This window comes from Oncorhynchus masou, chromosome 18 (genome assembly GCF_036934945.1).
Source record: "Oncorhynchus masou masou isolate Uvic2021 chromosome 18, UVic_Omas_1.1, whole genome shotgun sequence".
NCBI lineage: Eukaryota > Metazoa > Chordata > Actinopteri > Salmoniformes > Salmonidae > Oncorhynchus > Oncorhynchus masou.
This window is the reverse complement of record NC_088229.1, coordinates 49,173,571-49,199,858: the sequence shown is the minus strand read 5'-3', so window position 1 is coordinate 49,199,858 and position 26,288 is coordinate 49,173,571. Positions and strand designations below refer to the sequence as shown.

The 26,288-nt window shown below is 38.6% G+C and overlaps 1 protein-coding gene across 3 annotated transcripts in view; it reads right to left on the bottom strand.

Annotated features, from left to right (window-relative positions):
- The window catches only part of cpn1 (carboxypeptidase N, polypeptide 1), a 188,453-nt gene extending 165,577 nt beyond the window's left edge, over nt 1-22,876 (bottom strand). Inside the window, exon 1 of one of the 3 annotated variants that reach the window (XM_064923555.1) lies at nt 22,500-22,876. In XM_064923555.1, coding sequence (XP_064779627.1) covers nt 22,500-22,734 — 235 coding nt within the window. In that variant the 5' untranslated portion in view covers nt 22,735-22,876. The remainder of the gene's footprint in view (nt 1-22,499) is intronic. The other 2 variants (XM_064923556.1, XM_064923554.1) reach the window with 2 other exon arrangements.
- Between the last annotated feature and the right edge of the window lie 3,412 nt (nt 22,877-26,288).

Sequence of the window (26,288 nt, the reverse complement as noted above, 5' to 3'; positions counted from 1 at the left end):
TTTGTCTATTTTCCTGTTTTTACAGCCTCTGGAGCCTGGTGTTGTTGTCGCCAAAGAGCATTCGGACTCAGTCGGGACCAGGTTTCAGCTGTTGAGCAATGTTGACGTCCTTCCTCCAATAGATGGTCTGCCTGTGCAAGCAGCACCTGGACTGGACACAACTAGACAAACTTATTTGAGAAATCAGGGAGTTTTGCGACAGAGGGCATTGACATCACATGCCTTGCACTAAAGGGCAGGGGGCAGGACAGAAACTGGCTCTGTGCATGTGACAAATAAACTTTTTTATTTACACTCCCCTTCAGAAGTTCAGGGTTACTTAGAAGTTTACTTGTTTTTGAAAGAAAAGCACATTTTTTGTCCAGTAAAATAACATAAAATTGATCCGAAATACAATGTACCCATTGTTAATGTTGTAAATTACTATTGTAGCTGCAATTGTTTTATAGAATATCTACATAGGCATCCAGAGTCCCATTATCAACAAACATCACTCCTATGTTCCAATGGCATGTTGTGCTAGCTAATCCAAGTTTATCATTTTTAAAGGCTAATTGATCATTAGAAAGCATTTGCAATTATGTTAGCACAGCTGAAAACTCTTGTGCTGATTAATGAAACTGGCCTTTTTTTTAGACTAGTTGAGTTTCTGGAGCATCAGCATCTGTGGGTTTAATTACAGTCTCAAAATGGCCAGAAACAATGCACTTTCTTCTGAAACACAACAGTCTATTCTTGTTCTGAGAAATGAAGGCTATTCCATATGAGAAATTGCCAAGAAACTGAAGATCTCATACAATGCTGTATACTACTCCCTTCACAGAACAGTGCAAACTTTCTCTAACCAGAATAGAAAGAGGCCCCGGTGCACAACTGAGCAAGAGGACAATTACATTAGAGTGTCTAGTTTGAGAAACAGACTCCTCACAAGTCCTCAACTGGCAGCTTCATTAAAGTAGTACAAAATATCAGTCTCAATGCCAACTTTGAAGAGGCGACTCCGGGAGGCTGGCTTTCTAGGCAGAGTTGCAAAGAAAAAGCCATATCTCAGACTGGCCAATAAAAATGTAAAATTAAGATGGGCAAAAGAACACAGACACTGGACAGAGGAAGTCTGCCTAGAAGGCCAGCATCCCGGAGTCGCCTCTTCACTGTTGATAAACTTGGATTAGCTAACACAATGTGCCATTGGAAAACTGGAGTGATGGTTGCTGATAATGGGCCTCTGTGCGCCTATGTAGATATTCCTTTAAAAATCCGCCATTTCCAGCTACAATAGTCATTTACAACATTAACAATGTCAACACTGTATTTCTGATCAATTCGATGTTATTTTATTGGACAAAAAATGTGCTTTTCTTTAAAAAAAAATACAATTTCTAAGTGGCCCCAAACTTCTGAATGGTAGTGTATATAGTGTGTGTTTACCAGAGATGGCAATGTGAAGAACAACATGACCTGCACCAAAATCAGTTTAGGATATAGGACAAGGACTAAAAGTGTATATTTTTACCTGGAGTTTTTCCTTATTGTAAGCTACTACTTATTGTAAGGTTCTACACTACCTTACGTGGCCTCACATGTGAATCCATAAACAGATGGGTGGGGCTAAGGGTTAAGAGGGTGGGAACGATGCTGAATCGGTGTGGATAAAGAAGAGCTCTCCAGTAGGTATCCCAAAACATTCAAGGACCATTTGCTCAGAAGTGGGGTTACAATTTTATCAACTTCCAAAGCAGAATTACATTCCCATTGTTCCTCAACTGCATTATATTATATACTATTTTATAGCTCTGAGTCTCTACTTACATAAGACCGAATTGAGGCAGTCGGTCACATATGTATGCAGCAGCATCTACACGTGAACAACTCAATGCTGTTTTTCATTGTGACCTTAGGTTTATTACTTGTAACCATTGTGTTTTGTATCCAGAAGTGGGTTGGGCCTTTTTGTGTGTAAGAAGAGAACAGAATTTTATTGTGTTCATCTACAAAGTCCTTATGCAAAACCTCCTATGTATCTATCATCATTAATAGGGGCTCCCAAGTGATGCAGCAGTCTAAGGCTGTGCCACTCTCTAAAATCAATTTAGACTTCCAAATTACCAAACCCGATCTCAGGCTTGTATAACACTGGAGGCTGTCTCCACAGAGTTGGGTAAATCTGCGTTAAAGTATTTTTGCACCCTTTATGTTGAATAATTTAAAGAGCTTTCTGAAATTAGATGTTCCTGCCCCACTTGGTCAGTTCAGAGTAATGATCAGAGACCTCTATGCTGATAAATGTTGTCTGTTTTCCTTAATATGTTTTTACATTTTGAATATTGCATATAGTATGTGTTTGATGTATTTATGCAGTGCTCATCTGTAAAAGAGACCCTAGTCTCAGAATGACTTCCCCATCAAAATAAAGCTTAAATAAACAAATACTTTACATTACTGTACTGTACCTACTGTACTGCATATTACATTACATTCCTGCACTGCACTATACTTTACTGAACTGTACAATACTTTACAGTGCTAAATTGAACTAAACTGTACTTTGCTATACTGTGCTGAACAGTATGCTACTACACTGTACTGTCCTGTACTGAACTATACTGAACTGTACTGAACTATACTGTACTGTACAATATTCTACCTTAATGTACTGTACTTTACTGTATGGAACTAAAATGTAGTGTATTTAACTATATTCAAGTTTACTCTACTGGATCTTGTTTTTCCCCCATTTAAACTGGTCTTGCTCTGGTCATGGTCTCGACACACTGGTCCGTGGTCTGGGTTTCAGAAAGTCTGGGTCTGGATATAATGAGCTTTGATCTTGACTTCATTGCTGGTACTCACACCAATTTGTGACCGTCCGGCTCAAATCCGTCTCATGTAGCAAAATTTTAATTGTGTTTTTTACATTGGATAAAAGTAGAGACTCAGAGCTACAAAATTGTATATTATACACTACAGTTGAGGAACAATGGGAAAGACATTTTGCTTTGAAAGTTGATAAACTTGTAAACTCACTTTTGAGAAAATGGCCTTTGAATGTTTTGTTACTACTATTGGAGAGCCCTTGTTGGTCTCCACCGTTTCAGCATCGTTCACACCCTCTTAAACTTTAGCCCCACCCATCTCTTTAAGGTGTGATTCGAATGTACTAACAACAGCAGTCAAGCACCCAAGCTAACTTGCTAGCTACTTCCAGACATCTAAGTGAGAGAGAACAGCTTACTGAAAATTACTCGCTCTAAAGGAGCTGGTTAGGCTTTATGCTATCCAGAGCGTTGACTGCAACCATTGACTGCAAATGTGCTGTCAGATTGTCCGTTTGTAAATTCAGAGAGTTTCACATTCAGAGCGTACACTGGACACTCTGGCCGATGGGTAGGGTTGATCCCACGTTCTGACCTCACAACAGCTGTCATACACCCAAGCTTACTGGCTAACATTGGCTATCTTTCTAACTACTTCCAGATACATAATGAAAGAACACCCGACTCTGATCATTTTACTCGCCTTAGCAGAGCTGGTTAGGCTATTTTCATGTTATCCAAAGTGTTGGTGACTGTAACTATGCTGCTGGCAACAATTTAATTACGTTTTTTTTGCAGACGTTTATTGACACCGGACATATTCAACGGGTGTTCGTAAATTCATCAGATATTCTATGCTCTCTGGCACACGCAGACGAGAGTGCTCTGAAATCGTAGTAGAATTTACGAATGGACCTGAAATGGTTACTTGCATGGTGGAGTATTTTGTTAAGACATGTAGCGAGCTAGCTAGCAAGGTAAATAATTAATCATAATCCCAACTACAGGTAGCTACCAACCAGGTTCAACGATAGCTAGCTAAGATTAGCCTATAGTTAGCTAAGCAAATGGCTCTGAGATATGAATAATAAGGCCATACACGTAACATTAGCTAACTAGCTAGGTAAACAATTAACCATAATCACAACTCATGATGTTACTACCCTGCATGAATCTACAGGTAGCTAACCAACAAGGTTCAGTGTTAGCTAGCTAACATTAGGCTATAGCTAGCTAAGCAAATGGCTCTGAGATACGAATAAGGTCATACATGTAACGTTAGATGTAACGTTAGTAACGTTAGCTAATGTTAGCTAGCTAGCTAGGTAAACTATGAACCATAATCACTACTCATGACGTTACCACCCTGCATGACTCTGCAGCTAACCAACCAAGTTCAAAGTTAGCAAGCTAACATTAGGCTATGGCTCTTTCTGTCAAAATTAGAAAAATGTAATATCTGAAAATATAGCTAGCTAGACTACCTTACCCATATAAATCATTCATGGTTGGACGCATCTTCTATCGGATGCCATGGTTGCCCTTAGTTTGAAGATGTAATCCGGAGACAGGTATTTTCTCCATCACTTTAGCAATCATACTCGAATTCCACATTTTTTAAAAAGCTGTGTTAGACAGGATTACCTGGACATACTGACCAGCTCAAATACACAGAAGCGTGCTATATGGTACACCAATCCAAACTTATTTCTCGGTATGTCCAGCCCACTCATTATCTCTGCCAATCATGGCTAGTGTGAAGGTTGCTCACTTTTTCTTTGGCTAAACTAACTAGGCTCGTAATTTACAATTGTATTCGTATATACAGATTGCATGCACGTTTGTTATTATTAAGGCACATGGAAGTTCACATGTTCGAGAAGGCATTTCTGCCAAAAAAACAAACACATTTTGATTTTTTTTTTTAAGTTTACTTTCAAATAGCTCTCCTGTTAAGTAGTGTCCCATGACATATGCCTAGTTTCCTGAAACGGGTCGCATTTTATACACTTCAGGAGAAAATGTAGAATATTGAGAAGCATGGTCAGCAGGGCGCTCCATTTCCTCCAAGAATGACTTGAATTGTCATGCCCAAGCTTCATTTGGTCACAGCAGCAATAATGTTTAAGATATCAACCTAATGTATAATGCATTTAAAGATCTTGTTTTGCAAGTCATAAAATGTGGTTCAGGTACAACATAACAACAACAATCTCTCATTGTCTAGCCAGAGCCTCTTTGGGATAGGTGTAATGCTAGCTCCCGGCCTCGACAACATCCGGTAAAATTGCAGAGCACGAAATTCAAATGACAAATATCGTAATATTAAACATTCATGAAAATACAAGCGTCATACATCATTTAAAAGCTTAATCTCTCTAGGGTACGTGGGACGCTAGTGTCCCATCTGGCCAACATCCAGTGAGGTTGCAGAGCGCCAAATTCAATTACAGAAATGCTCATTATAAAAATTCAGAAAACAAAACATATTTTACGTCGGTTTAAAGATTAAGTTCTTGTTAAACAATATCATATTTATAAAATGCTTTTCGGCGAAAGCATACCTTGCCCAGAACATACCTAGCCCAGAACATAGCCCAGTTGACAAATTATTACAAACAGTAACCAGCCAAGCAGAAGCGTTACAAAACTCAGAAGTAGAGATCAAATTAATCCCTTACCTTTGATGATCTTCATATGATGGCAATCAGAAGACATTAATTTACTCAATAAATGTTCCTTTTGTTCGATGAAGTCTCTTTATATCCAAAAACCTACGTTTTGTTAGCGCGTCTTCTTCAGCAATCCACAGGCTCAAACTCAAAACAATTGGACAAAAAAATCAAAATTGTATTCGTAAAGTTCATAGAAACATGTCAAACGATGTTTATATTCAATCCTCAAGTTATTATTTAGCCTAAATTAGCTATAATATTCCATCGGACAACAACGTCGTCAATATAAAAGATAAACAAGAAATGCACATGCGCCTGAAAAAAACTCTGCGTCATGTTACGGTCCACTCGTTCAGACTGGTCTTCCTCCCTCATTTATAAGAATACAAGCCTGAAACGATTTCTAAAGACTGTTGACATCTAGTGGAAGGCATAGGAACTGCAAATGGAGTCCTAAGTCAATGGATACTGTAATGGCATTGAATAGAAAACTATAAAATCAAAACCAAAAAAAACTTCCTGAATGGATTTTTCTCAGGTTTCGCCTGTTAACTTCTTGAGCGTATAGGGACGCTACGTCTCTCCTGGCCAATAGCCTGGGGAAATGCAGAGCGCTAAATTCAAATAGTACGCGATAAAACTCAAACTTTCATTAAATCACACATGCAGGGTACTCAATTAAAGCTACACTCGTTGTGAATCCAGCCAACATGTCAGATTTTTAAAATGATTTTCGGTGAAAGAATGAGAAGCTATTATCTGATAGCATGCACCCCCCGGAAACACATGAATGCGACGTAAAAAAAAGAATTAGCGTAGCCGGCGCTACACAAAACGCTGAAATAAAATATAAAACATGCATTACCTTTGACAAGCTTCTTTGTTGGCACTTTAATATGTCCCATAAACATCACAATTGGTAATTTTTTTCGATTAATTCCGTCCATGTATACCCAAAATGTCCATTTATAAAGCCCGTCTGATCCAGAAAAAAACAGCTTTCCAAAACGCAACATCATTACAAAAATTTTTAAAAGTTGCCTATAAACTTTGACAAAATACTTCAAACTACTTTTGTAATCCAACTTTAGGTATTTGTAAACGTTAATTATCGATCAAATTGATGACGGGGCGATCTGTATTCAATAGCAGCAAGTCAACAAATCATGGACGATTTTCTCTATTTCATAACTTTCCACAGTGTGACCTCTGACAGGAAGTGCCTATTCTTCATTTCACCAAAGATAAACTTCAACCCAATTCCCAAGACTGTCGACATCGTGTGGAAGCTGTAGGAACTGTAAACTGGGCGCTATCTAATTTCACTTGATATAGACAATACAGGGAACTGGCGGAGGGATTGTTTTCTATTTTTTCTGAACAGTTTTTCCTTGGGGTTTTGCCTGCTACAGTTAGAAACAAGATTTAACCAGTTTTATAAATTTCAGAGTGTTTTCTATCCACACATACTAATCATATGCATATACTACATTCCTGGTATGAGTAGCAGGACGTTGAAAATTTGCATGCTTTTTATCAAAAAGTTGAAAAAAATCTACCCTATACCTTAAGAGTTAAATCAGTTCTGTTATACTCACAGACACTATTTTAACATTTTTGGAAACTTTAAAGTGTTTTCTACCCATATCTACCAGATATATGCATATCATATCTTCTGGGCCCAAGTAGCAAGCCGTTTAATTTGGGCATGCTTTCCATCCAAAATTCAGAATGCTGCCCCCTACCCTAGAGAGGTTAACTTCTTATTAATCCAGCCTCTTTGTCAGATTTCAAAAAGGCTTTAAGGCAAAAGCACCCCATGTGATTATCTGAGGACAGCGGGGAATGGACCCCTAATGAACCAGAAGAATTACAATTGGGTTTCACCAGCTTCTCTGCTGAAACCCTAATAATGAATGAGGAAAAAATACAATAGGGTTTCGCCAGTTTCACTGCTTGAACCCTAAATACACAATGTTGGATTTGGACTAACAAGGTTTAATACACCTTTGCTTAAGTTGCATTCTTCTAGAATCATATTGTAGATTTTTTATAATATTTTGAATGAATGTTGAAACGCAAGAATAGTCTCAAATTGAGCATATGCAATTTGCAATGTGTTTCATTATTTTTCTCAACAGCATGCATCTTACCGCTGTCAGACTATGCCGTGCGTGCATCTCAGTAGATGGGCCACACATCTGGTCCGACCTGGGGTTGGGAAATTGGGACATAACTTTTTTAGAGCAATTTGGGTCTTGGAAGGCATTTGTCAGCGGTTGAAGTAGTTGCTTCGACATTGGAACATGTCTTTCTCTGCTTCTTGTCATCTTTTAAAAATGTCAAAATCCTATTCTACTCTACCAACCAAACGAAAACATCTTGGGCTAGTTTCACCATTTGTGCGTTAAAAAGTTGGTCTTAAATGCTAGGTCAGACAAAGCAAAGTCCGACTTTGGGATCAGAATTTACACCTGTTGCACCAACCTAAAAAACGCTTGTCGTATCTAAATCCAGTATAAGAAATGTTTTCATGAGATTTGATGCTTCATAATGATGGTTGCTCGGCAGCACCTATTACTAGGCTGTTACCATTCTGAGACATGTCGCTACGACAATCACCTCGCAAAGCCCACCACTATGCATGCATGTTTTCTTAAGCACAACTGGATGGATCAATCAATAATTACTGTGGGAATGAATATCACAGAATTACGAAAATATTGGAATAAAGTAGTCTAATGCCATTGAAGGAATGTATCATACATATTGTTGCTTACTGAAACTCCCAAAGTCATCCTAACATTTTAAATAATTTAATGTGCGGTCAACAATAATTTCAGCACTGTTAAGATTGGGAAAGGTACATCAATCAATATGATATTTGGCTACAATTAGGCTGGTAAAACATCAGACAAATTGAGGTGAATGTTCACAATGATAATCTTTAGTCTAGTTTGCTCATATAACAGTGTTATAAGAACATTTTCCAAGCATGTTAGCTAGCTATGTAGCCTACGCTAGCCTTGTAAAACAGATTTTGCTCTTCACTCGTGTAGTATCCTGACCAAAATCCCTTGACTTTTCTGAAAATCAATCAATGTGATTTTGTATCATCTGAATCGCTGTCTGTATGTTTGGTTATTTGATCTCTGGCTGGGCAAATAAGTGGAAGTGGCAGCTCATCTATTCGTTTGCTAACATCTGATCAGACACATTTAGCATGCTATGTAACATAAATCAAGTGTATTATTTTGCAAATGACTTGCGCATAGGCAACTCAAAAAGCCCGCTGAGGTCATGAAATATGAACACCAGACTCATCCCTTTGAAAATATAAATTGATATGATTTTCTGTGCATGTCATGAAAGAATATAGTCCCAATTTAACACCCTACATCTGCTTATTTGTTTCAATATCTGGGGTTTTGCATGTGCATTCATTGATTGATTGATCTTATGCCACACAAAGATAAATAACATACATATTTCTAAACTAATCCAATCTGTTAGTAGTTGTACTTATTGCAGCCGTTACTGAGATGGTTTAGGTAGTCTGATTTATCAACCTTCCCTACCTTGACAGTTATTCTGAATTCAGGTAGCGGATGACTTAGTTCCAATTGTTGGATATCATCACTCTGGCTGGATTCCAATAGGAATTACACATCAATTTGCAAGCCAGCATAATGTCACTTACATGCCTGATGTGGCCTGCGAACGATGAGTTTCAGACCACTATATTAGGGAAAAACTAGGCTGTCAAAGTAAGTTATTTTGATATATGTGATGTATTGTCATAAAGTGTTACATTTTAATGATAACATATTCACTTAGGCACTCATTTGGTGAAGACCACAGGACTGAAAGCAATCAAATGTCACTAAAAAACACTCATGAGTAGTACAGTTACTCTACAATTGACTCAAAAGACACATTGGGAAATATACAAATAAAGATTTACACCCTTCATAGAGGCTTCTATGAAGAACCTTTAGAACACTGCAGACACTAGGCACTCCACAGAATGAGTTTTCTTGGTAGAACCCTTTGCAGAGGGTTCAAGGAAGACCCAGGTAGAGCCATTTACAGAGGGTTCTATGAAGAACCCTTCAAACGGTTCTACCTAGTACCAAAAAGGTTTTCACTATGGGGACAAACTGAAGAAACCTATATGTTTCTGTTCAGGAAATATTTTTCTGAGTGTAATTAACAGTTTTGAGACGTTCAGTGACAGTTCAAATTACAAGAAAACAATATCAAAAGCTATGTGAATATTGCATTGTGAAAAGCAGATACGAAGATTGAATATGTATGCAAATTGAAAGAGCGATCCCAAACCGATTTTTTTACATTTTATTTTCTACTTTTTAAATACATTCCAACATATGTGTCCCACGACTTGGATTTGGTCCTATGTAGCAACATTTTAAATTATGTGTTTTACATTAGATAAAAGTAGAGGCTCTGAGCTAGAAAATTGTATATTATACACTGCAGTTGAGGAACAATGAGAAAGTAATTCTGCTTTGGAAGTTGATAAATTTGTAACCCCACTTTTGAGAAGATGGCTTGTGAATATTTTGGTAAGCCTACTGGAGAGCTCTTCCTTGTCTACACCCACTCAACATCGTTCAGACCCGCTTAAGCCTTAGCCCCAGCCATCTCTTTAATGATTCAAAGTGTAGTAAACAACCAAATATTTCAAGACTAAAAGTGGTGAAAGTAGTAGCAAAAAAATATATCCTAATCTAATTTTGGTGCGGGTCATGTTGTTCTTCCCATTACTGTCTCTGGAAAATATACACACAATGTCAAATAGAATCATGTGCATTTGTCACATATGCACAGAACACTAAAGGTGTAATGTTAGGTACAATGTTTTCCTACTGAGCTTTGGCAATAGCGCTATTAACTTCAGGGCAGCAATGTTGAGAGCAGTAGCAAAACATTTTCAGTTCTTTGTGATATCTTTCAAAAAAGCTCCGTTAGACAGGATTACCCACCCATACATAGCAGTTCATGTTATGGACAGAAGCATGCTACATATCAGACCAATCTGAACTCATCTCTCGGCATGTCCAGCCAATCCATTACAGTGCCTTGCGAAAGTATTCGACCCCCTTGAACTTTGCGACCTTTTGCCACATTTCAGGCTTCAAACATAAAGATATAAAACTGTATTTTTTTGTGAAGAATCAACAACAAGTCGGACACAATCATGAAGTGGAACGACATTTATTGGATATTTCAAACTTTTTAACAAATCAAAAGATTCTGGGCGGCTCATTTCATTCCTCTCGATAAGCTCCCTTCTTAAGAATGTTTTCCCGATTCATGGCCTTCCGTCAGTTTCCGACTGAAAAATTGGGCGTGCAAAATTATTCAGCCCCTTTACTTTCAGTGCAGCAAACTCTCTCCAGAAGTTCAGTGAGGATCTCTGAATGATCCAATGTTGACCTAAATGACTAATGATGATAAATACAATCCACCTGTGTGTAATCAAGTCTCTGTATAAATGCACCTGCACTGTGATAGTCTCAGAGGTCCGTTAAAAGCGCAGAGAGCATCATGAAGAACAAGGAACACACCAGGCAGGTCCGAGATACTGTTGTGAAGAAGTTTAAAGCCGGAGTTGGATACAAAAAGATTTCCAAAGCTTTAAACATCCCAAGGAGCACTGTGCAAGCGATAATATTGAAATGGAAGGAGTATCAGAACACTGCAAATCTACCAAGACCTGGCCGTCCCTCTAAACTTTCAGCTCATACAAGGAGAAGACTGATCAGAGATGCAGCCAAGAGGCCCATGATCACTCTGGATAAACTGCAGAGATCTACAGCTGAGGTGGGAGACTCTGTCCATAGGACAACAATCAGTCGTATATTGCACAAATCTGGCCTTTATGGAAGAGTGGCAAGAAGAAAGCCATTTCTTAAAGATATCCATAAAAAGTGTTGTTTAAAGTATGCCACAAGCCACCTGGGAGACACACCAAACATGTGGAAGAAGGTGCTCTGGTCAGATGAAACCAAAATTGAACTTTTTGGCAACAATGCAAAACGTTATGTTTGGCGTAAAAGCAACACAGCTCATCACCCTGCCCACACCATCCCCACTGTCAAACATGGTGGTGGCAGCATCATGGTTTGGGCCTGATTTACTTCAGCAGGGACAGGGAAGATGGTTAAAATTGATGGGAAGATGGATGGAGCCAAATACAGGACCATTCTGGAAGAAAACCTGATGGAGTCTGCAAAAGACCTGAGACTGGGACGGAGATTTGTCTTCCAACAAGACAATGATCCAAAACATAAAGCAAAATCTACAATGGAATGGTTCAAAAATAAACATATCCAGGTGTTAGAATGGCCAAGTCAAAGTCCAGACCTGAATCCAATCGAGAATCTGTGGAAAGAACTGAAAACTGCTGTTCACAAATGCTCTCCATCCAACCTCACTGAGCTCGAGCTGTTTTGCAAGGAGGAATGGGAAAACATTTCAGTCTCTCGATGTGCAAAACTGATAGAGACATACCCCAAGCGACTTACAGCTGTAATCGCAGCAAAAGGTGGGGCTACAAAGTATTAACTTAAGGGGGCTGAATAATTTTGCACGCCCAATTTTTCAGTTTTTGATTTGTTAAACAAGTTTGAAATATCCAATAAATGTCATTCCACTTCATGATTGTGTCCCACTTGTTGTTGATTCTTCACAAAAAAATACAGTTTTATATCTTTATGTTTGAAGCCTGAAATGTGGCAAAAGGTCGCAAAGTTCAAGGGGGCCGAATACTTTCGCAAGGCACTGTATCTCAGCCAACCATGGCTAGCGGGAAGGTTCTGTATTTTTCTGTGGCTATACCAGCTAGGCTCCTTATTTAACGATTGTATTAATATTTACAGATGGCATACAAGTTGTTATTAAGGCACATGAATGTTCATACGTTCCAGAAGGCATTTCTACAAAAAAACATTATTTTGGTCAAATAAAAAAAAAACTTTCAAATTCCTATCCTGTGAAGTAGTGACGTGCGACATATGCTTAGTGTCTTGAAACGGGTCACATATATTTCGGAATGTATTTATGAATGTATATGACAATATATTTTAAATGCATCAGAATATGTATTTAATGTATTTCAAAATACATTCTGAAATACATTATTGATGTCACGTTCTGACCAGAGTTCTTGTGTTATTTTTATTTTTTTTGTTGGTCAGGACGTGAATTGGGTGGACATTCTATGTTTTGTGTTTTTAGGTTGGTTTTCTGTGTTCGGCCTGGTATTGTTCTCAATCAGAGGCAGGTGTCGTTAGTTGTCTCTGATTGAGAATCATACTTAGGTAGCTTGGGTTTCACTGTTGTTTTGTGGGTGATTGTTTTCGTGTCTGTTTATTCGCCACACGGTACTGTTTCGGTTTGTTCACGTTTATTGTTCTTGTATTCATAGTGTTCAGTTTATGTTTTTTAAATAGCCCTTACACAGCCTAGATGTGTGTTTTGGGTCATTGTCCTGTTCAAAAACAAACGATAGTTCCACTAAGCGCAAACCAGATGGGATGGCGTATCACTGCTGTATGCTGTGGTAGCCATGCTGGTTAAGTGTGCCTTGAATTCTAAATATATCACCACAGTGTCACCAGCAAAGCACCCCCACACCATCACACCTCCTCCTCCATGCTTCATGGTGGGAACCACACATGCGGATATCATCCGTTCACCTACTCCGCATCTCACAAAGACATGCCTGTTGGAACCAAAAATCAAAATTTGGACTCATCAGACCAAAGACAAATTTCCACCGGTCTCATGTCCATTGCTCATGTTTCTTGGCCCAAGCAAGTCTCTTCTTTATATTGGTGTCCTTTAGTAGTGCATTTCTTTGCAGCAATTCGACCATGAAGACTTGATTCACGCAGTCTTTTCTGAACAGTTGATGTTGAGATGTGTCTGTTACATGAACTCAATGAAGCATTTATTTGGGCTTCAATTTCTGAGGCTGGTAACTCTAATGAACTTATCCTCTGCAGCAAAGGTAACTCTGGGTCTTCCTTTCCTGTGGTGGTCCTCATGAGAGCCAGTTTCATCAAAGCAGTTGATGGTTTTTGAGACTGCACTTGAAGAAACTTTAAAAGTTCTTGAAATGTTCCAGATTGACTGACCTTCATGTCTTATAGTAATGATGGACTGTCGTGCTCGGGAGAGGCGAAGTTCGGGTCATGTGTCCTCCTTAAGGAGTCGCTAGAGCACAATGAGCCAGGTAATGCTACCCACCCCTAACCCAGATGACACTGGGCCAATTGTTCGCCGCCATATGGAACTCCCGGTCTCCTGGGATCGAACCCCAGGCTGTGGTGTTGCCGCAAAACTACGATGCAGTGCTTTAGAACGCTGAGCCACTCGGGAGGCCTTAAAATTTATTTTGAAATATTTTGTAAACATATTCCAACATGCATTTACATTTATTTTGTATCCCTTTTTCTCCACAATTTCATATATCCATTTGGTAGTTACAGTCTTGTCCCATTGCTGCAACTCCCGTACGGACTCGGGAGAGGCGAAGGTTGAGAGCCATGTGTCTTTCCAAACATGACCCCGCCAAGCCGCACTGCTCTTGAAACACTGCTCGCTTAACCTGGAAGCCAGTCTCACCAATTTGTCGGTGCAACACCGTAGAGCTGTCGCCCAAAGACAGCCTGCATGTGCCCGGCCGCCACAAGGAGTTGCTAGAGCGTGATGGGACAAGGACATCCCAGCTGGCCAAACCCTCCCCTAACCCAGACGATGCTGGGCCAATTGTCTGCCACCTCATGGGTCTCCCAGTCATGGACAGAAATATATATTGCTATTAAAATGTATGGCAAATATAACAAATAGGCCAATTTGTTTTGTAACAAAATGGTGACTGTCTTAACAATTACGCTTTGGTATCACATGCAATTATATCAGTCTTATTAAGACTGCAGAACTGGCAGTGTACAAGCATAACCTTTAATCACAGAACACAACATAACACGTGCACACACACAGGATAACATACGCACTATACATACACATGGATTTAGTAATATAGATATGAGGTGGAGTAGTGGCCTGAGGGTACACAGTGTGTTGTGAAATCTGTGAATGTATTGTAATGTTTTTAAAATTGTATAAACTGCCTTAATTTTGCTGGACACCAGGATGCGGAGAATGGGGATCTAGAGTAAATACAAAATACAAATACATTAACTGGCATGACAATCTGTCCCATGGGAGGCCAAAAGCACTAAGACAAGGTCATGGTCCCAACAAGCCAGCCTTCAAGGGCTGCCGCTGCGACAATATATTTTGTAAAACATATTTTTTATTGTACTTAACATATACCAAAGCATACCAAAAGCACTAACATTCATTTAAATATACTTCAATGACTGCAAAATTGACTGCAAATATCAGACATTATTGGTCATTAAGTGACTCCAAGTCTTTTATGTGCATGCTACAGATAAACCAACAAACAAACTTGGCAAGAGGATTTTGCAACTACTGTCCAACGGGCAGATTTTAACATGTACTGGGTTATTCCACGAAATGAGTGCCTTTTTCTTATATGTTATGTAGAAATGATGCACCTATATTGAATTTGAAAAGCCTGTTGTATAAAATGATGTGTCATTTAATATAGACTACATGGTGAATTCAATAAATCAGATTTTCAATATGAATAAAAACTTGCTAATGTGTGAAAATTCTGCAATTCTGCAATTCCGACATTTGCTACATTATTTCAATTTTGAAAATCTATCTTCAGCTGTCCCATAGTAAGGAACGTGTTGGGAGTCGGAACGAGAAGGCAGGCAGCGTTTCTCAGCCAGTCGAAATCATGAACCAGCATAATTTTTTGGGATATATACAATGAAATGTCAATTGATAAAAGGCAAACAAAATGAAGTGCAGCTCGTTTGCAGTCTTACCAGATTCAGTTGGAAGTGATTGTGTTATCTGTGTTGTTGGCTAGCGCCTCTGAAGCACAGTGTCCTGACGAGTGAGCAAATGTTCTATGCCAGGCAAAATTGTGCATCATTAGATCATTGTTATGGATGTATTGAAATAAATGTCACTAGAAAACAACGTAAACAAATACAACCCCCCAAACCCTCTTTTACGCTACTGTTACTCTCTGTTAATCATATACTGTATGCATAGTCATTTTAACCATATCTACATGTACATACTACCTCAATCAGCCTGACTAACCGGTGTCTGTATGTAGCCTTGCTACTTTTATAGCATCGCTACTGTATATAGCCTGTCTTTTTACTGTTGTTTTATTTCTTTACCTACCTATTGTTCACCTTTTTTGCACTATTGGTTAGAGCCTGTAAGTAAGCATTTCACTGTAAGGTCTACACCTGTTTTATTCGGCGCACGTGACAAATAAACTTTGATTTGATTTGAAATGCAGCTACTTTGCTGTTATTCTGGCTGTACTTTTTGACGTACTGTAAATTAGCTGTAGTTGGCAAGCTAGTAAGCAATCTGTCTTATCCTGCTATGGCAACAATTAATATGCCTTTTGCGTCTGTTATTTTGTTAGCTAGATAATTAAACCAAGGGAAGAAATATATTTCGCAAAATACAACTAGCTAGCTCCTGTTTGTGTAAAACAGCTACATTTCAGTTGTGTCGCCTAGTCCTTTGCTAACATTAGCTAGCTAGCTATGTTGCTAACGGCAGACTGGGCAGAACGAGATACTCCCACAAAAGGTGCCTCATTTGCACTGAGATGTCACTTGATATCCAACGATTATCAAGACAAATTCAATTCTACATTTTAACTACATTCATATCTTACTACTTATTTACCTTGGTTCTCCTTGGTCAACATTGACTGTCACTGCACTTTTGTCCTCGATGTCGCTCAATAACATGTGAACCAGTGAACGTCTATTTTTTGCTGACTAACATTACTACACATTCCTACATGTGGGTATTTAATGACAATTTCAACAGCTGGATACACATTTAAACTTTTAAAGTGCAGCACCCAAATCCAATACTGTTTTTATCCGACACAAGGATTTTGATGGCTCATGTGCTAAGTGATATTATCAGCAAAAAAAATAAATGTTGTCAAATACCTCCAGAAGAAAGTCATGCTCAAGAAACTGTGAGGTGTCCTATCTGTGGCCACAAGCAGAAAATGATGCGTGCAAAATGGATACATATAGTAAGTTAACGTTACAACCAGTATTTATTGGCCTAGATAATTTGAGAAAGCTTGAAATGAGGAGTACTGTAAGAAATGTTTAAATATGTAATTGCACAGTGAATCTAACTTTCATCTTGAGCTGGTATGTAGCCTAGTTAGCTAGTCTCATAGGTTTTATGCGTGTACACTACTGGAGAAGAATCTAAGCTTTCCAGTGGCCAGTGTACTTCATAATTGTGTCTGTGCTGCTTGAGAATTTTGATTTCCGGTCTTTCTACAAGGGCTCACGCTCCTCTGACACTCAGAACTGCAAGCCCGTGTAGAGCGAGTGAAGACCTTAGGAGACATACCCTTCTGGTCTACCTTTGGCCTGTAGCCTACCACTTAAGATGTTTCATCTCTGTCTGGAAAACTGTTGTTTTCCTTTTTCCAACAATGTGGATGTATTCCTACTGCTACTGAAAAAGTTAATTGATAAGCATAGTAGAATGGAATGTAATAGAATTACTTAGCTTACGTTCCATTTCAACTATCACTTAGTGTTATCATGCACCTGTGTCTGAGTTACATGTGCATGTTTCCTTGCAGGATTTGTAGATGCAAGGAGGCATCATCAGACTCCTACTGCTCCATCCGGAAGGATTCAATGTTTAGCCATTCTCTCGTTCCACTTACGAACTGCGTAACATTTCTTTATCGGTAGGTTAATGAATTTGACAAACTAAGAGAGTTTGGGATAATTACATTTTTGGAAAGTGGTTCACAGTCACCGCATTATCCAAAAGGACTTTCTAAAATCCCTAACACTTGTTTTGCTTTGTTTTTACACTGGGATGGCATCATGCTCCATTGATTAAAAAATAGCTGGGCTAGTGGTAGACCTACCAAGGTCAGAAAATACATAATTAAAAAAAAATGATGCCCAATTTCGTGGTAACCAATTGTTTAGTAGCTACTATCTTGTCTCAACGCTACAACTCCCATACGGGCTCGGGAGAGACGAAGGTTGAAGGTCATGCGTCCTCCGATACACAACCCAACCAAGTGCTTCTTAACACAGCGCCATCCAACCCGGAAGCCAGCCGCACCAATGTGTCGGAGGAAACACCGTGCACCTGGCAACCGTGGTTAGCGCGCACTGTGCCCGGCCCGCCACAGGAGTCGCTGATGCGCGATGAGACAAGGATTTCCCTACCGGTCAAACCCTCCCTAACCCGGACGAAGCTAGGCCAATTGTGCGTCGCCCCACGGATCTCCTGGTCGCGGCCGGTTACGACAGAATACATCATTTTGACCGCGTTTTGACCACTGTTTGTAAATAGCTGTTACCCATAGAAAGTCTATGCTCTTTCAACACCCTATAAAATTAAGCATAACAACCATACACAAGGTACTGGTGAGTGTGGGGCTCTCTGCTAAGTAATTACATTTTAGTTAGTGTTCCATGGCATTGGCTTGTACAGAAGTGAAACAAAGTAAAGCGAGTAGGTTTCTACAGGCTGAAGAGAATGTGGTTTAAGGTCAAGTTAAGGTTGTGTTTCCAAAAGCTGGGTCTCAATGAGTTGAGTCTTGGACCAATCGCGGGTTTCGTTTATGGAAAAAGTTTTGAGTTTCTACTGTCATGTGCTATTGATCTGATTTGAATTTTTTTTGCGGCAATATTGCAGATTTGTACGGGGCTACACTTGAGGCAAGTTGATATGATAGAGGATGCCATTGCACGGAGCTCAAAGAACCTGACAAGAATGACGAAACGCCTGAGAAAGGTGAGAGGTGCAATGTCATTGTTACCGTTGTCGATCAACACAGAATTATAAGCAATGTTAACTCGGGAAAAAACATCAGTTTAGTTTACCTATATTCACTCTGAGAAAATGTTTGCTCACTTAAAAACTGTATGTAAAAGGGTGTTTTTAATCATCAGGCTTTTGGTATATTTCATGTGTTATTCACTGGACAGCTGAAAGGGGCAGTTCAAGATTTTACACAATTAGCTTGCTTTCCAACCATCCCAACCAGTGTTTCCCACAGGAATTTAGGTTACTTGTCATGGTTGCAGGCCGACAAGGGCAGCATGGCGCGACTGGGGAGGCTTGCACCACTGCTGCTGCTCTAATTTGTTATTCTTGTGAGCCTACACTATTCAGTAAAGTAAAATAAAAGCTGTTATGTTTTGAGTGTTTTGAGTACAATTGTGTTTTGAGTACAATTGTGTTTTGAGTACTGTTTTTAGAGCTGCAACTAACACCTATTTTGATAATCAATCTGTCAATTGTTACTTTGATTACTCAATTTGTTTGAATTTTAAAAAGCCTGTTTTGCAGACTGAATATAGGCTGAAGTGCAAATGGCAATAACAGACACACTCCAACTCAGTCATTTCGTTAAGACTTCCATTAAAGTGGATTGCCAAATGAGACAGGAACAGCGTAAGCTCAAGACTTTTTTGGACGATTAAGTGAAATTTGATTTTGGTGTCCCTTCTATAGAAGTTGAGGGTCATGCTCCCTGTGACACTCAAGTCTTATATCACTAACATTTGTCTTACCTCTCATTATTGAAGGTCTGCAACAAAGCCCTGAGGAGGTTCAAGAGGAGGAAGGGTTTCCAAATTGGGTCAAGTTATCTAGTAACATTCATTATCTGGGATTGGGAACTGAGAGATAATTTTTTGATATATTTATCTTATGGTAATCAGTTGCCATTTTAAAGTACTTTTCAGTAGATATACTGATATGGGGAAAAAATAGAGGGCTTGCACATTTTATATACTGAATTATTTGATAAATACATATTTCAGTGCTCTTGGACACATCATCAGTGATATTTCCTATGATTATGTTTTGGGTCTTTCAACATTATACGGATTCACCATCAGATCTTAGTTTTTTTGTCATAAGTGACATTATGCTAGTTTCTATGGATTTACCTCGCTATTTCAAGGCGTGGCTAACCACTGTCATAAAACGACGATATGCACTTGTGCCTATTTTAAGTACAATCCTGGAAGGATGGCGTTAACATGGAGAAGACAGGGTTGGGTGTTTGGGATGATGGAGGTAAAACACAACAGACCGCGCCCAGTTCTTAAATGGTGGAATACCGCTCACAGGCAAACTTAATCCCTATCATCAGACGACATGTGCGAAGAGGATCCAACATTCTGAGTGACTGCTGGAGAGCGTATGTCAGGTCTCTGAATAGGCTGGGTTACAATCACCAGACAGTCAACCACACAAACAACTTTGTGGATCCTCACACAGGATGTCACACACACAACACACTGAAAGGGTGTTGCAGACAATAAAGGGGCAGGTCTGGAGGCTAAGGGTTTATAATTTAAAGAAGCATCTCCAATTTATTGAGTGGATGTAATAGTTGGGTAAAGAAAATAAGAAAGGAGTACTCTCTCAACACTTAAAAGACATTGGATTAGTATATTGGCATGCCCCTAGAGGAAATATTTTGTCAAAACCATTCCAAGCTGTAAGATCAGACATTGTTTGTCACATAAGTAGGGTCAATGTTATCTTTCAAGAGAGTGTGTTTCATTCTTTTGACAGGGTTATAAGCATGTTTTGTTGCTATTAGTGTTTTTTGGGTCACTGAACGTAAAAATGTTTTTGATATCACATGAAAAGTGAGACTATGGATTCCATTGCTTCCTAACATATCACTGTCTGATCAATAGGCTATGCACCAACCCTCAAGAAAGTGTATTACGAATCTGCACCTACTCCAATCAGAAACACGTTATAACATAGTAACTACATATTAATTACATGATTAAATCAAAATGTTTTTCACTTTACCTTAAGTTGCTTGTTCCTGTGTAGAAACATTGTAGTTATGATACTATTCTTTAAAATTACATTGTAAAGACACATTTTGATAAACCTGCAAAACATTTAATCATATTGAAAGTACATAGTAATTACACTTAAAGTTGCTGTAACAACATGCTTCCTAGATTGAGATAGATTCCATTGATCACAACCTCAAGTACTGTATTTTTTTATTTTACAACTAGGCAATTCAGATAAGAACAAATTCTTATTTTCAATGACTGCCTAGGAACAGTAGGCTCACTGCCTTGTTCAGGTGCAGAATGACAGATTTTTACCTTGTCAGCTCGGGGATTTGATCTTGCAACCTTTCGGTTACGAGTCCAACGCTCTAAGCACTAGGCTACCTGCCATATTGAGTGTCTGCCATCGTTGTAACATAGTAACTGCATAGTACTGTAATTACATGAGTTGTAATGTGTTTTACTTTACATTAAGTTGCTTCTTCCTGTGTAGAAACATTGTAGTTATGTTACTTTTCTTTATAACAACATTGTATTAACTGACATTTTGATATATCCTGTGAAATATGTAATTGCATGGAAAGTACATTGTAATTACACAGGTGCTGAAACAATGTTTATCCTACATTGACGTGTATTTTCCCATGGATTGTAATAAAAAGGTTTAACCTACTGTGTTTCACTTTACTTGAAGCTGCTTGCTCATGAGTACCTACATTAACATTATACAGCACATTATATTATTTTGAACAACATTTCACTTACATTACACCTTTTAAGACAGAGAAATAACCCCCAAATCCCTTTTCAAAGGCAGGTACATAGTATTTACAAAGGTTATATTATTATGTGTTTCACTTTACATTAAGTTACTTGCTTCTGGGTAAGAACATTATAGTTGCATGCATATCCATTGTTAATACATTGCTCTTACATTTAATTCAGTACATCCTTTAAGCCAAATAATATGGAAATAAGATAACTGAAGCAGTAGTTAATGATAGGGTGTGCGTTGTTACAACAGCTGATGGAGTCCTAGCCTAGCTTATTTTGGTGGTAGTGACTTATGTAGTTACATGTAAACAAGGTTAAATAATAGGATGCATTGTTAACATGGTGGTATACAGGAGACTGCAAAAGTGTAATTACAAAACATGTTAGTTACATTTGGAATAAGACATGTAAATATATCATGAGTAATTACACATGTGGAATAACCTCCGACAAACTGATTTGTAATTGCATGTCCTTGTTCCACTAATAACCTATACCGCTTAACCCTTATTACACTGTAATTGCATAGTATTTAGATAGTAATTACATGTAACTACTATGTTATAAATACATGTATTACTATTTAGTTACATATTAATGAATGTACACTTAAGATAAAGCGTTACCAAGTGGGTATATGAGAAGAACTCTTAAATGAATACTAATCAAACAATGTTTCCATCCAACCATTTTACGTGAGTAAAGTACCTGTTGGATAAAAAAAACTAATGTCAGGCCATGAAACAGAATAATTGTCGATAAACTTTCCAAATGTCGACAAAAAAATATATACTTGAAGGGTGGATCATTTTTTAGTCTGTGAAACAGATCATATTGCAAATGTCAGTGGAAACGCTAGGTTGTGCAGTTGTTGATAGAATAACCATCAAGCTTTCAGTCACGCTATGCTATGTTGTGTGGTCCTCCCACAACTAATTGGAAAAGCATACAGTTTATTAGGCTACAGACTCAATCATTTATGATGAACTTCACAGGGTGGTGAAAGTGCATGAGAGGAGCATGATGCTCCTTTCCAATAAATATTGAAGGTCTTCATTTTATGCTGGAGCTACAATGATCGGTGCTTGGCTGCCAAATGACAAATAAAAAATGATCTCGCTCTTATCCATCATCTCATCATGTAGCATATCTTGAAGGAGGTGAGAAGCCATAAGTTAACCAAACATCACAAGCCCTCTCTAAAGCTGTAAAGTTAAGAATAGACCACTCACTTGCTTCGTGGATGCCTGGGGTATCACTGAACTCCAGTACATAGAGGTGGCGTCCCTCCACACTGCGCCCAATGCTGTAGATCCGTGTGATGTATGGGCACTCGCTCTGCACTACGAACAGGGCCCGCACTAACTCCTCATAGCGGTGGTGCTGGATGTCAGATGCCCAGGCTACGGTCCCATTTAGGCCAATGAGAAAGACCCCGAGCCAGACAATATTCCACCCCAGCCACATGGTCACTCACTGTAGCAGGGAATTGGAGATGAGTTGAGCTTCCCTTGACTGCCAACCCCTCTCTTCGTCTGACTGCCTTAGAGCCTGTCTCTCACTTATTCTCTCTGTTCCTCTAACTTTGTCTCTCTCTCCCTCCCCTCTCTCTCTCTCTCTCTCTCTCTCTCTCTCTCTCTCTCTCTGTTTTCTGCCTCCTCCCACGAGCCCCCAACACCCCCACACTGAAGAGCAAATAAGGACAGCCCCCTCTCTCTTTGTCTTGTTCCCTTACTCTCTCAAACGCCTCTTTCCTTTGGTCCCTTGTCAAGTACGTGCTAGTTGCTTCACTGGCATTAAGTGTACATAAGAGGCTGTCTGGTTTTACTATGTCAGTACCCCCTCCTCCCTCCCCCCTCTTCATTATTCCTCACTTGCCAAATGTGGGGGTTTAGATTGACAATAACTCCTGGCAGGGGTTTGTTCTCTCTGCCACTGACTACAGTAAAACAACAAACATATGGAGTAGGAAAGGGAGACAGAGTGTGTGTGTGTGTGTGTGTGTGTGATAGAGAGAATGATACCTAACTCACATATGTTACTTGAAACATTTATTGGGAATTGTTTATATGATCCCCTTTCAAGCAGTCACATTTTTACCACATTCTTGTCAGCATTCACCTTTCATAACGCCATTGCTTTCTGCAACTGAGCAAGAGTAATTCAACTTTGACCCTCTTGTTGCAATCGTTGTCTTGGTAACCTGACATGAGAGCAAGTCCTAAAACAAACAGAAATGGACTGCTTTCATTTCTTAACATTCACAACAGGAAGTTAGCAGCTCGCCATACTTGTAAATTCTTTGTAAATAATTACCTTGTAATGTTCCTGTTATGGTGAATAAGAAGTTGGCTACAGTTAAATTCAAACTTTGTCACATATTTTCTGATAATTATATGAGCTGGTTAGCCAGCTAGATAGCTAACAAGCTAACATAGATAGCTAACAAGCTAACAATAAACCGAAACATTGTCTAGAGTCTAGAGAAAGTTGCTTTTAGTTGCCTGGCTTGCTAGACTGACATAGTGAGAGCTTGGAACTACAAGGTTCTATCTGCATTTTTATCCAAATTTAGTTATTGACATAGCCTTGTTCTATGTTCTCTACCTATATAGTACTCTAAATACCCCAAATTCATGGTGTTAAGTTCAAAATAATACAAGATAATAATTGCTGACAACATTTAAAACTTTAAAGCCATTTATCTCAGAATCATCTTTTTGCTGGTAAAACCTCAATATCCTATATTTAGCTTGTGACTCTAAGGTTCTTTTCTGCAAGAAAATAGAGCAAGTAACGTTGCTATTTGTACTAGGCTGCTGCGATGTCAGACTGATGTTTTTGTGTTTATACTTTTTCATAATGAGGAAGACAAGTTTGGTCATTATTTAATGTGTGCCAAAGACAGTAAGATGTAAAAAAGGTGATGTTTATACTGAGGGGTTGGCAGGACTTTTAAAGACATTGCCGCGATCATGACTAGGTTGGTCGCAGGAAGTAAAAGCACAGGCTTTGTCACCGGCAATACCTTTCAGATATGAAGAATAGCCTATTTAAAGTTTGCGAAAAACATCTAGGTGTATGAGAGTGAAAGGGAGAGAGATGAGACACAAGTCATGTGCCCTACTCCCTCTCTTTGTAGGGGGTTGGTCATTCTTCGATTGCATTGGCTTTTGGGCATGGCATTTTGGAAATCAAATACATTTTTTTCACCCATTTTCTTATATGGTGTCCACAGATTTTCAAGTATAAGGTCATTAGCCCTTTTTAAAAATAAATATGATTGATAATTTTGCTCACAATGTCATTACCCTTCATGTAAATGTAAAGTCCCCTAAAACGTGGTTCTGGTACTGGTTCCAACCGTCATTTTTGCCAATAAATCAATCTGTGGACACTTAGATTGAAATTGCATTGAGCGATGAACCTGGTTCCCACATAGGCTGTGAAATCTGAAACCACGTGAAGCTGGGATGTCCCTCCTACCATTTAATTTGTTTTCCAACTGTCCATCAACTCCTGGCTGAACCTTACTTCACAGCCACTGACAGCAGGAGAGAGTGGTTTAATCACTGCCGCACATTCAGAGATCAATTTATAGACATTCATCTCAAATAATGAATAGATTTGAAACAAAAAAACACTTTCTGCTTTTCATAGACGGACAATACTCAAATGAGATGAAAGGCGAGTTCCTAACGAGTTCAGGAAGCCAAGCTAGAGCTCGTTTAGATGTTCACAGTGATGGGGGTAGAAGTTTTGGTCAAGAGAGACCTTTTGAAAATATGTAGTTTCTCTAACAGTTAACATACAAATATGTATTTTACAGATATACGGAAGGTGAAATCTTATAATTACTTATGTTATAATTTGATTAAACTATATTTAGAAAGCATATAAGTCATTTCAAGCTGTATTCATACAGTTTTGTTGAATAGGAAATAAATCCTATAAAATATTTCATATTTTCATATTTTTATAATATTTGTACTGTTTAATTGAACTTGTGTCCTCAAAAGAGACTACACCTCAGCAATTTATAGCTATTTTACCAGAACGGGGAGATTTGAACCTTTTTTGGAGTATACCTCATTACTAGATATTGTTTATTGCTCTCTCATGATAGATAATTACTTAGATACAGAGATACATTTTCAATTACATTTAGTTACATTTAACATTCCTTTAAATGACATTGACACATGGATTTAGATTTACCAAATTATTAACGCAATCCCAAAATTTGTGACATACTAAAAGGGTGTGATTACTCTAAAAACAAATTCAATGAAGATCCCTCCCCAATAACTGTTTGCCCAGGAGGGTATTCTCAAGGTCCTTACAACCTTTGTAATAAGTGATTTTCAAGGCGGTAAAACCAATTACATAAAACTTAGAAAGAAATATTAGGTAAAAGTATTTTAATAGCCATATTTTATTGATCAACGCAATATATTAAATACTTTCTTTCTACTTTTCAAAATAATAGATAGATGTCTCTAACTCCCCCTCCAAAATCACTACAACTCTATTCATCATTATTGGGACATGCCAGTTTGATCGTCCAAAGAACTTTCAACATTGCATGGAAATAAAGTTTTGCAGTATAAGTGACTTACATTATGTTTATTAATTAATCAAATTAAATGTATTTATATAGCCCTTCTTACATCAGCTGATATCTCAAGGTGCTGTACAGAAACCCAGCCTAAAACCCCAAAGAGCAAGCAATGCAGGTGTAGAAGCACGGAGGCTTGGAAAAACTCCCGAGAAAGGCCAAAACCTAGGAAAAAACCTAGAGAGGATCCTGGCTATGAGGGGTGGCCAGTCCTCTTCTGGCTGTGCCGGGTGGAGATTATAACAGAACATGGCCAAGATATTCAAATGTTCATAAATCAACTTTTCAATATAAACAAAAACATGTATGATGCATAACTATTTACCGCGAGGGACACAAAATCCCCCAAAATCGAAGAATGACCAGGGTTGTTTTAGCAATACCACCCCCCTCTCTTCAAAAT